Raw genomic sequence first — 13,141 nt, 5'->3', positions numbered from 1 at the left:
TACACATCTCAGCAAAACAATATTGCTAAATGCGTCAACAGAACATTAATGGATATGGTAAGGTCACTGTGGTAAGGAAGTAATTTACTGAAGAGTTTTTGGGCTGAGCTGATGTACACTGCAGCATACATAAGAAATTGTGTTACAAATAGCCACAACAATGAAAAAATGCCTCATGAATTGTGAACAGATAGGAAGCCCAGTTGAATCATTTACAGGTTATAGGATGCAAAGGTTTTGTTCACATGCCCAAACAAAGACATTGTTCTAAATTATCCACAAGTGCAGAAAATGGCATTCTTATAGGATATTCCCTATATGGTAATGGATGAAAGGTTTGGATGTCAGAAATGAAACATATTGTGAAATCAACGGACTAATTTTTGAGTGGAAAATGCTCAACTCAAAATAAGAAACAGAAAGAATCTATTGAACTGTACAATAATGGATCATTATCGTTTCCAATTATTGAAGATGAGATACGAAGTGAAAGGTAAGATTCAAACACTGACAAGCAATTTTATGGTTTCTCAAATCAGAAGGAAATTTTGGAAGAAACCGAAGATTATCAGGAACTTGTGGAACATGCTGAAACTTCACAAAGTACATACAAGTCAAGAAAGGATGTAAAAAAAGAAAAAAAAATAGTTTTAAGCAAATGTCATCCAATGACACTTTTTTCCAAAGAGAGGGTGTATGCTGAAAAAGCACAAATAAATTTCATGCAGGGAAGGAACAATGATGAACCGTTATTGTATCAAAGCAGTTATTCTGATGAGGCAGCGGAATGGTTGGTTGCAATGAATGAAGAAATTGACTACATTTCTACATTCTACATTTATACTCCGCAAGTCACCCAACGGTGTGTGGCGGAGGGTAAAAGATTCGTAAACATCGGAAAGTAAGAGCTAAATTTCACTTCAACTAGTAATAGGGCTTATGTCGGGCTGAATTACGCCAGAATTGTCATCTTGGGAAAATGAAATGTAATGAATGTCATTGTACTCCATAATGCCCCAGTAAAACATGTTAATCCTTAATTTTTCTTGTATAAAGTACACTCTAAGAAAAAAATTGAAACGACGCACCATTAATTATTTGAAAGAGCGAAAATCAGTAGATGTTACGTACATCAACAGATAAACGAATGATTACAGTTTCGTAAAAGTAGAGAAACAGATTCACAAGCTGAAAAAGTCAATAACGCGTTGGTCCACCTGTGGCCCTTATGCGAACAGTTATTCGGCTTGGCACTGATTGATAAAGTCGTTGGATGTCCTCCTGGGAGATAAGAAAACTAAACTCCGTCCGAACAGGCCTTGGAAGGCCAAACGGTACCGACCGGCCGCCGTTTCATCCTCAGCCCACAAGCGTCACTGGATGCGGATATGGAGAGATGTGTTATCAGCACACCGCTCTCCCGGCCGTATGTCAGTTTACGAGACCGGAGCCGCTACTATTCAATCAAGTATCTCCTCAACTGGCCTCAGAAGGGCTGAGTGCACTCCGCTTGCCAACAGCGCTCGGCAGACTGGATGGTGACCCATCCAAGTGCTAGCCCAGCCCGAAAGCGCTTAACTTTGGTGATCTGACGGCAACCGGTGTTACCACCGCGGCAAGGCCGTTGGCTCTCCCGAGGGATATTGTGCCTGTTTCTGTCCAATTGGCGCGTAGGACCTCCCCCCCCCCCCTCTCCCACTGTGCTCCAAACGTTCTCAACTGTGGAGAGACCTGACGACCTTGCTGCCGAAGGTAGTAGAAGCTCTCGTCGTGTGACGAGAAAGATTATGTTGCTGAAATGTAAGCCTAGATGGCTTGCCTTGAAGAGCAACGAAACGGGGATGAGAATATCGTCGACGTACCACTGTGCTATAAGAGTGCTGCACATGACACCCAAAAGGGTCCTTCTATGAAAAGAAATGACACCCCAAACCATCACTCCTGATTGTCGGCTGTATGGCAGGGGTTTCAGACACATCTTCGGCCTGGAATCTCATTGACTGGAGTTGAACGGTCTTCAATGATGAGCCTTGCTTCGAACTGAGTCCCAATAACCAGCGAAAGCGTGTCTGGAGACCCAGCAGCCAGAAGTAGGACACCAAAGTGCCTGTCGGTCGCCATAAGGCCGGTCAACTGGTCTGGGGTGCCATGTCATTTCATAGAAAGACCCTTTTGGTTGTCAAGTGCGGCACTCTAAGCATTGAGCATGAAATTATTCTTGAAATGAATTATCAGACACAGTTGTATAAGTGTATTCTGCACATGAAGGGCAATGAACGGTATGTGAATTTTCCGATAAATTCTAAGAAATTAATAAAGTTTTCTCTGTCACTATTAACTAACTGAACTAACACAACGCGTTTGGGAAGTGTGCTGAAATTCTCAGATAACTTTTCCATCCCTCATATTTGAGTGTTCTGCAAATTTAGGGTCCCAAAACTGCTCAAAACATGAAACAAAGCTTATGTTAGGTCGAAAATTATGAAGCATTAATGTGATAAAAATTGCCCTGCCAGTTACACTAGTTAATAGGAACCGAAACAGGAAATCTTAATATATTCTATTTTAATGGAGCATACTCTATTGTGGTATAGTTACAAAAACAAGGGCGTAACGTCGAAGCCAGCAATAACTGTTACAAAATGGATAAATTAATTTCCTGTCACACAGAAGACATTTCGACACAGTTTGATGTAAAAGAGAACTCAAATTGATTAGAGCCAGCTTATAACACTTTTATTACAAAGTTATTAGCTCTGTCTCCACTGTGGAGAATAATATACAGGTGTGCGTTACATTGCTTACACACGTAAACCGCTTCTGTGCCTAAATTCCATAACCAGTTGCATCGTAAATTGATTAAAATGTCCTTGGGAATAGCTTGGATCACTTCTCGTGAAAAGTCGTCTGGTTTCTGGTCCTATTTATCGCAAATGAAAATTAATTCATGAAACTGATTAAACTGTACACGCCTCCTTATTATCAGATGTCTTCATGTTGCCCAGTAGCTTATCGTTTATTGCTGTAATGACGTAGCACTTAAAATGAGACAGCATTGATTGAATGACTAATAACGGAGGATTCATTCAGGTGCTTCAAGCCTGGGATAAATCTGTCGTACATGTTGGTAGCGGATTTTTCTTGCTGCAACGCGCACTTTCTACCGAAAGAAGTTTATTAGTATGAAGCGTGGCCTTAATTTTGTAGAGAAATTACTGATAAGGTACACTTGGAACACATCATTGAATGAAAATGAAGCTATGTCTGTAGAAAAGCGTTTGAGATGTGATGTTACAGAGACTGATGAAAATTAAGTGAGCTTAAGTGATTTAATTATGTTGACACCGGGTTGGGGCAACATGCAAACCAGTCAAAAGACTGAAGGAAAAAGAATCGTGCTGTCTAAGCCGCCATGTGTCCTTCAAACCCTGTAAATGATCTAACGCGTCTTTTTAATCATTCAGTCAGGTCTGTAACTGATTCAAAATAATAAAGCACATGCACAGATTGTGGTAAATTCATCTGAAACTTGTTCCAACATGAGTCTTACGTTGTGCGCTAGCAGTTTTCTTCGCAATTATATCAAATGCAGTGTCCGCTTTAATTTAGTTGCCTTAGAACTCTGATTCTTGCTTACAGCAGTGTCGTACGAAATTTTCCTTTAAAACTAATTACTCACGGGATGCAAAGCAAATCAAATAAATTTTCTCGAAATATGTCCCATACGAACAGCTTCTATAACTATGATATTAACGGAGATAAGAGGAAGGTGTTTAGGGCAGCAGAGAGCGATATGAGCGCTCTGACACTGCGCAACACAGTTGAAGGATCTCTTTTTCGAAACCCCGTTGCGGCGGCTAATTTCGAATTTTCTCTTAAAGGAGTCTACAAGCTTCCTCTGTAGTGGTCGAAAAGCGTGACGCCCTGCAAAATCGCCCTCGGGCTCGACAACGCTTCAAACAAGAAGCTGTCCCCAAATGCCAAGAAAAGACCAGAGCTCGGAAGTCCATGTGACTTGTAAGGTGGGTTAATAATGCCACATTGGCATCAAATTTCACTGCACTTCTGCCCTGTGCCACCATGGATATGCCATACGATGGGAAGGTCGTCACATCCCCCTCTTACCCAACTTTTACCTCTTATTTTGCCGCTTCGCGATGGAGGTGAGAACAGTGAAGCCTATATACTGAAATCACGCTGTTTTCTTAAGGGTGGCCCAGGAAAATATTGCCACCTCCCAGTCGACACGAAAAGGGCTCACAGGGTAGCATAAAGTGAGTCAACGAAACCAACCCTTTCCTTGGGCCATTGAGTCCACACACTTCGCGGTTGACAACGACAGTTCGTATTGCGTAATGCAGCCGGCATTCTTGACAATCTGACACTTCCGGACGTTTCAACTCTTCTCTGAGAATACGTGGGCTGGATCTCCGCTGAACATGATCGCAGAAATTTTTAATCTGGTTTACAGTGTGGAAGATCTAGGGATCGTTCAAAACTATTCGACGCAGTTTGAACGCGTACCTGAATAAAACTGCAAAAGAACCCCCCTCTAAGTCCTTTCAGTGCAGCAACATCATCTACAGCATCCTACCAGATTTGATGGAAATATTAAAAATGTGCCTTTGTACAGAAAATATATGAAGTAGCTCTAGGCGCCTGCAGCGCATGTCGGGTGTTTCAAGCGTCAACTTCGCGTCTTAATATCTCGGGATGTAATGGGAATATTGCGATGCAATCAACGCCATTGTGTATGAGCTTTGTCATGCTACGGATTGCTGAAGAAAAAATATAGGAGGTCCATTTAAAAAAAACATAAGTTTATGTTAAAAAACACATATGCTTTCGTTTTAGAATGTTTCCAAATATGTACGTTCATGGGCCCCAGCCCTACATTGATACCGGTGATACTCGTTTTCCAATAGCTGTTATTGTTCCAGAGATATATTGGGTGGACAAGATAGCTGGGACACCCTGTATACACCGTCATATAATTAATAGACTAATGACCTCAGCAGTTGAGTCCCATAGTGCTCAGAGCCATTTGAAGCATTTGAATATAATTAATAAAGTAGTGGATATGCGATACGGACTTCCAGCGATTTGTTGTTTGCATGTCACGTCGAGTTGTTGCACTACGCCGGGCAGAAAGAGATCCGACGTGATACTAGTACGTATCCTATGACTTTTGTCGAGTCAGTGTATTTCGGTACAGTACTAAAGAAACTTGATGGTTAAAGATTAGGATGAAGAATGACGTAGGTACAATTTTGGTAAGCATTTTTGGAAACAGTGATCAATAGAGTATTGTATTTTAACTAAAGTTCAGTTTTGCTCACAACACTTATGTCTCAATAACATAGGTGAACGGTTTCGGTTATATTTATTTAACCATCTTCAGACCCATGGCTTCCTTGGAGGATGGTAGGCGGAGCTCTTCTCAGCTGCTACGTTGAGCCGTGCTGGATTAGCCGAGCGGTCTAGGGCGCTGCAGTCATGGACTGTGCGGCTGGTCCCGGAGGAGGTTAGAGTCCTCCCTCGGGCATAGGTGTGTGTGTTTGTCATTAGGATAATTTAGGTTAAGTAGTGTTTAAGCTTAGGGATTGATGACCTTAGCAGTTAAGTCCCATAAGATTTCACACACATTTGAACATTTTTTTGCTACGTTGACTTCGTAGCAGCTGAGGAGAGCTCCACTACCATCCTCCAAGGACGCCATGGGTCTGTAGATGGTTATATAAATATAACCGAAACCCGTCACCTATGTTATTGAAACATAAGTGTTGTGATCAAGCCTGAACTTTAGTTAAAATATGAAGATGGAGGTGAATTATCGTTCATTAAATGAAAGGAAATAGAAGCGTCAATGTGCACTTGTAATATGGGGTAAAGGTTACTTTCGTATTTATGTTGTGCAGGTGGAACATGACGTCAGACTGCAACAACGCGTGCTCCTGTGGACCACACGTGACGTTCTCTCCCGTGTGTGACGAGGGCAGCGGCGACACTTACTTCTCCCCGTGTCATGCCGGCTGCAACGACGGCTACGTCATCAATGGTACAACGGTGAGTATTGCAGAGACTTCTTCAGAAATACGCATCAGGTGTTCCAGTGATCAAAAAGGAGGGGGGGAGGGGCAAAAGGAAAGATTATGCAGTCAATTGCAGCTCGATAATCTTACTATCAGTGTTTTTGAAGACTTTTGAGAAGGACTGCATAAGCGTAATAGACCATCTCATTACATTTAATTTAATGGCGATTGCCTGCAACAAAACGCAGTGGTTAAACTTTCTGGAAATGAACTGTTGTAGAAGCGATATTGTACTGTTACTAGGTCACCCAATTCAGTGAGGTCGATTTAAAAATTTCTTGAGACTAAAAGTAGATGAGAAGCGCTCTTGGAAATATCGTGTTCTGGATCTCGTGCAAATGCAAAATGCTGATTTTTACTACAAGCGTTGTCACCAAAGTCTGACACTGAAACGCGAAAACTCATTCATTTTGACTGCGTTCATTGTAGTGTATCTAATGTTATCAAAATATAGGGAAAATCAGGGCATTTAAAAAGAGTATTCTTAGCACGAGAACAGACAAACAGAACGACTTGCGGCGTCACCTCACGAACTTCTTGCAAATAATTGCTACAGCGTCTGCGAATTCTGTGTCATCACTGGAGTATACGTAGTTCATGAGATTTACGGTACGTAATATGGACTCCTTCAAAAGGAATTTCCATTTTCCCTCAGTGGTCACTAGACGAAAAAAAGATTGCATCTGGACAATACATTTTGAACCACTGTTCAGAAAGATAGAGCAAGATTCATTTTGAAACGGCTTCCAGCGGTATCGAAAAATAATTTGAGTGATGAGCCCAAGATTTCCAAATGTAATGGCGCAGTGTTTTTACTATGTACTGAAGTTCCTCAAAGCAATTTAGCCCCTTGGAGCACTAATTAATTTGTTGTATATACCGTTGTAAATCGTTTTTATGTGTTATTTTCATTTTCATATATTTTGTGTATGAGTTTTAAATTTTATCAATTTTCTTTAAGTAGGCCAAATGTAATGACTGGATAAATAGCCCAGTACAGTAGAGCCTCACTACCCCATTTCCTACAGGACCGGGAGCAAGGTCGGAACGCAAAGATGTTCGGATTGTCAGAGGAACCCTTTTATTGACCCATAACTTCACAATACGACACAGTACAATTTTAAATTACAGATAGACATACTGTCTGAAATATAGTTCCGTGTTAAAACAGTACCAGAATGAAAAGAAAACGTAGCCATACCAAAAACTCTTACACCAAAGTGTAACGTACAGTATCTTCTGCACTGTAAAAGACATCTCTGCCATATGGTAAAAAACTCTTTCTGTGAGTGAAAGTTTGACATCTATACATACCTTACTGCAGTACTGCATTGACACACAACTGATTTGCACTTACCTGATTACAACATGAGAAATTACACGGTAAAAAGTTGTGTTCTTGGTCAGGACGACAAAAGTCTGTAATTTTCTTTTGCTCAAGAAAGGACGACCTTCATTTGCCGCTATGTTCTGCCAGCCCCTAAGCGACAAAATGTCTGTTGAGATAGACGTGGATCTTTGCTCGATGTGAATGGCTCTATCAACGCATTTTTAGCATCTGTATGAAGTACTCGAGCCATAGATTCATTGTCTTCAATGTCGTCGACATATTTCTCGTTGTTACCGGTTGTTCGAGTTACATCGTTTATGATTTGGTCAACAGTTGCGTTGTGCGTCCAACGTCAGCTGTCCTGTACCATTCACTCACGTAACTGTGCTCAATGTCCGATTCAAAATAGGACGCCACACGTTTTGGTTTAGTTGATGCCATAATTTAGTTTTACACACTTTAGTATGTTAGAGGAACACCTTGACTAGTTTGTAAAATAAATTCATGTAGTTCATGTACAATAACGCTTACCGATCAAGTTAGAAACAAGATATTTAATGTGAAATCTGACTGAACTATTGCACCCAGCAACTGTCAATGGGCTATTGACCAATATCGTGGACGATGCGTCATCCTCAAGTCCAGAGCTGACTGTACAGAGGCCCGAGCACTTACACACAAACGCTGGAATTGGGATGGTCCGACTAAGCGGGGAGACGCAACATCCGAAGTCGGATTAGCGAACTTGTACTGTAGCTTTGTCTTACCTGCTGCCGTGGAAATACTTAAATTAAATTAAGTTATTGTTAAATGTTTACTGCACTACTGGCTATTAATATTGCTACACCAAGAAGAAATGCAGATGATAAACGGGTATTCATTGGACAAATATATTATACTAGAACTGACATGTGATTACATTTTCACGCAATTTCGGTGCACAGATCCTCAGAAATCAGTACCCATCACAACCACCTCTGGCCATAATAACGGCCTTGATACGCCTGGGCATTGAGTCAAACAGAGATTGGATGGCGTGTACAAGCTGCACATGCAGCTTTAACACGATACCACTGTTCATCAAGAGTAGTGATTGGCGTATTGTGACGAGCCAGTTGCTCGGCCACCATTGACCAGACGTTTTCAATTGGTGAGAGATCTGGAGAATGTGCTGGCCAGGGCAGCAGTCGAACATTTCCTGTATCCATAAAGGCCCGTACAGGGCCTGCAACATCGGTCGTGCATTATCCTGCTGAAATGTAGGGTTTCGCAGGGATCGAATGAAGGGTAGAGCCACGAGTCGTAACACATCTGAAATGTAACGTACACTGTTCAAAGTGCCGTCAACGCGAACAAGAAGTGACGGAGACGTGTAACCAATGGCACCCCATACCATCACGCCGGGTGATACGCCAGTGTGGCGATGACGAATACACGCTTCCAATGTGCGTTCACTGCGATGTCGCCAAACACGAATGCGACCATCATGATGCTGTAAACAGAACCTGGATTCATCCCAAAAAATGACGTCTTGTCATTCGTGCACCCAGGTTCGTCGTTGAGTACACCATCGCAGGCGCTCCGGTCTGTGATGCAGCGTCAAGGGTAACCGCAGCCATGCTCTCCGAGCTGATAGTTCATGCTGCTGCAAACGTCGTCGAACTGTTCGTGCAGATGGTTGTTGTCTTGCAAACGTCCCCATCTGTTGACTCAGGTATCGAGACGTGGCTGCACGATCCGTTACAGCCATGCGGATAAGATACCTGTCATCTCGACTGCTAGTGATACGAGGCCGTTGGGGTCCAGCACTGCGTTCCGCATTACCCTCCTGATCCCACCGATTCCATATTCTGCTAACAGCCATTGGATCTCGACCAACGCGAGCAGCAATGTCGCGATACGATAAACCGCAATCGCGATAGGCTACAATCCGACCTTTATCAGAGTCGGGAATGTGATGTTACACATTTCTGATCTTTACACGAGGCATTACAACAACGTTTCACCAGGCAACGGCGGTCAACTGCTGTTTGTGTATGAGAAATTGCTTGGAAACTTTCCTCATGTCAACACGTTGTAGGTGTCGCCACCGGCGCCAACCTTGTGTGAATGCTCTGAAACGCTAATCATGTGCATATCACAGCATCTTCTTCCTATCGGTTAAATTCCGCGTCTGTAGCACGTCATCTTCGTGGTGTAGCAATTTTAATGTCCAGTAGTTTACTTTAGCAATTATATTTTTCACCTTTTCTTTTTATTTCCTTTTGGTGGTACATCTACCTGGAGGAATTCTGGTAGTAGGAGCTATACATTACTAGCGAAACCAGCACTATATCTGCCGCGCAGGTGTTTGGCAACTGCAGCTGCTTGCCGGGATCTGGGACAGCGACGGCAGGTCCCTGCCCGACGGACTGTGCCTCCGTCTTCATTGCCTTCCTCGTCACTCAGAGCGTCCTCCAGTGTCTGGAGGCGAGCGGACGCGCGGGCAACGCACTGCTGCACTTCAGGTCAGTCAGAGGCTGCGCGCACCAAGCATCTCGTACGTAGTGGCGGCAAGCAATTTTCCATATCTGGGGCAAGTGGTTAGTACCCTATCATATGACCCAATAAAACGAAGGTGGTAGCAACGAAACCTTTAGAAACGCTTCTACTATCATTTAGTGGTTCAGCCACCCTGTGCATCTGTAACATCCATGGAAGACGTCCTAAGGTAGACAGAAATACTTAATTCGGTCTTCTGAAATTGTTACTTCCTCCATCACGCATCTTGTGGAAAAATCACAGCAGGAAAAATCAGGTAAATTCGATCTACACATTGGCTCTCCTACAGTCGCTCGTCCCGGGTAACATCCGCTAATGGAACAGTAAATCGGAAAAGTGTAGTGGTACAAGAGGGATAAACAACATGTCTCACACACGTTCAGTGTATGATCGTAGATTTAAAAGGCAGTAGCGTTTAACCTGTGGATAATCATTATCATCGATTATCATCGTTCATCATTATTAGCCGGCCGGGGTGGCCGAGCGGTTCTAGGCGCTACAGTCTGGAACCTAGCGACCGCTACTGTCTCAGGCATGCTGCCTCGGGCATGGATGTGTGTGATGTCCTTAGGTTTGTTAGGTTTAAGTAGTTCTAAGTTCTAGGGAACTGATGACCTTAGAAGTTAACTCCCATAGCGTTCAGACCCTTTTGAACCATCATTACTATTATTAATCTTATTGTTATTATCATAATCATCAGATCCCTTTTGAAATCCCATGATGGATAAATGCCTCCACCAGACTTTCTCAAACGTTGCGATAGACGATACGTATCCATGCTAGTTTCGTGTATGTTGTGTATGTCACCTACCCTCTTGTTTTAAGACTGTAGACGCGATCTTTGCCCTGCCCACCTTAATTTTATTTTCATTGCGTTCATAACTGTGTCTTCCACTGTTTTTCTCATACATTTATCTCCTTCTCTGTCTCTTCTACTAATTTCCAATATGCTTCTCTCCGTTGAAAAAAAACTGAGTTTTTGAGGGGTGACGAATTTAATTTCCATCTCTCACACAAACAAGTTAGAGCACTGAGCAACACAACAGAAGCTTTATTTTGAAAGCGTTATCTGGATTGCCTATAACTGTCCATGCTACTCTTATTCTTCCGTTTATTTCTGTTTCCGTCCATTCACTTTCTCTGTTCAGATACCAAAAATCAATTGCTGCAGTTACTTGACTGTTATTTTCTTACCTATTAGTTTACAGCTCATTTTTTGAGTCTGATAGTAATTTATTTTCACGTTTAATTTTGAATATTCTCTGTTACTTTCCTTTACCTGTTGAAGCTTGTGCATAGCACAACCAAAAAGTGAAATGTCAGGAACAAAGTGTAGAAGTATCTAATGGTTGTACTTATCCGTAATTACTCTTTCTTTTCTCAGTTCATTGATCTGAAGATATTCACTACATCTTTTGACAGTAGTTGAAGCTGTCTGTCTGATTCCTTTTTCAGTTGCCAATGGTTTACTGTACTGAAGAACTGTAATGGCAGTTGTGACACTGATGCACCTATTCTTCAATATAGGTCAAGGGGGAAACAAACATGGTAAGTCATTTTTTTTACGAAAGTGAGTTATTGCTACAACTCGATTTACACTCGTCATATGCATCAGCTGAGAGGCTTAAACTGAACAAAGAAATATACAGCGAGTTCAGAGATATGAACATCCAAGGTGTTACTGTGAGGGGAAAGAAGCAGGTAAGTTAATTTTTCAGGGCAAAGAAGAGGTAAATAAGTGGTGACTCATACGGCTACGAGAGCTTAGAGCAAACAGTATTCTGAAATTCTGATGTACCTTCTCCAACGCCCCCCCCTTCCCCCACCAGTAAATTGGAGGCAAGGAAAAAAATAAAAAGAAAGGGGGTATGCTATGTATTCGTTTAGTACGCAAGTTCTTGCAACAGGTAAATACTCTATCTTTATTATGAATGGGAAGAAAAGCGCAAAAGTGACGTCATTCCTCTCTCAGTTCATCGCAAATACCTAGGATTAGGACACTAAAGAGAAGGAATGGTCAGTATTTAGGAATTTTACAGGAACGATCATTCGAATCAAAAAAGTGTAGTAACCATGTGCTCTAGAATGCATACCTTAAGAGATATGAGCACGTGTTCAGTAGAAAAAAACGTTTCACAGTAGCGAATATGTGTAAGTGCTCGTTGCTCTTAAGGTATGCGTTCTACAGCTCATGTTTACTGCAATTTTTTGCTTCGAATGGTCGTTCCTGTCATCTCCACAAATACTGACCATTCCCCGTGGGACCTTTTGTACATTTTGTAGTGGTCAAAATAAAAACTTTGCCGCCTTCCACATCATTCATTTTATAACACTGTCAAATTAGTAGACTGAAGAAGATCAAGGTTACATTCCCTGTGCATGGTCTTCCGAACTTCGAGTGCGATAAAAATTTTGGATCATGGAGCGCAAAGGCACTAATGGAAACACCTGAAGATTTCCAAGAAAAGATCGAAGCATCCAGATACAAGCCGTCTCCTTTGACTGTGGTCTGTGATAATCCAGAAATGAAAAACACTCTTGGATTCAAAGAACGCTTCATAATGCCTTTTAAAAACTCGACCTATTAAGATATCATCAACTTACTCCAGACGCTGCCTTATCCTTAAATATCAAACGAGTTATCACAAAGGAAGCAAACTGGCTTCATAAGAAAACCATGAAAATGTCATCCCACAAATAGGCTGTTTTAACTGTCCATAATATATTTGACTGCATAATTTCTTACTTGTCTAGTGCACAACAGCTTTGTAGTTTTCTTCCAGTTACTGTTATCTAACGGGAACAAACCTGTACTTTTTTCTAGGTCTCGTTCCAATTCCCAGACTAAAATACCTATAATGATTGATTAAGTTTTTCCGTCCTGATGCTATGGAGTTCTTCAATCAGCTGCAGCACAGCTAAATATTCACTACATGTATACTATCGCTGTAATATCACAACCATAAATTCGTTTAGTCGAGATTATAGTGGAATTATTGCGTCTGTTTCGCTTGACTTACGTGTTTCTTTTCACTTGCAGTGCGAGTTTTGACTCGATTTTGGGAATTAACTTCCTTGTGGGAACACTCGGGATGCCAATAAAGCTATTTGCACATTAGATGCTTCCGAGACTTTTATTTTATGAAATAAAAAGTATTTTATGTTCTTATATATTGAC

At 41.7% G+C, this 13,141-nt stretch overlaps 1 protein-coding gene across 3 annotated transcripts in view; it reads left to right on the top strand.

The window, feature by feature from the left end:
- LOC126090020 (solute carrier organic anion transporter family member 74D-like) overlaps window positions 1-13,141 on the top strand; it is a 113,247-nt gene that overhangs the window by 59,869 nt on the left and 40,237 nt on the right. For all 3 annotated transcript variants that reach the window (XM_049906956.1, XM_049906955.1, XM_049906954.1), the window contains 2 exons: window positions 5,919-6,066; window positions 9,769-9,929. In XM_049906956.1, coding sequence (XP_049762913.1) covers window positions 5,919-6,066; window positions 9,769-9,929 — 309 coding nt within the window. The remainder of the gene's footprint in view (window positions 1-5,918; window positions 6,067-9,768; window positions 9,930-13,141) is intronic.

The sequence above is a fragment of the Schistocerca cancellata genome, chromosome 1 (genome assembly GCF_023864275.1).
Source record: "Schistocerca cancellata isolate TAMUIC-IGC-003103 chromosome 1, iqSchCanc2.1, whole genome shotgun sequence".
Lineage (NCBI taxonomy): Eukaryota > Metazoa > Arthropoda > Insecta > Orthoptera > Acrididae > Schistocerca > Schistocerca cancellata.
The sequence above is the reverse complement of the archived record's forward strand: the minus strand, read 5'-3'. Positions and strand labels throughout refer to the sequence as shown.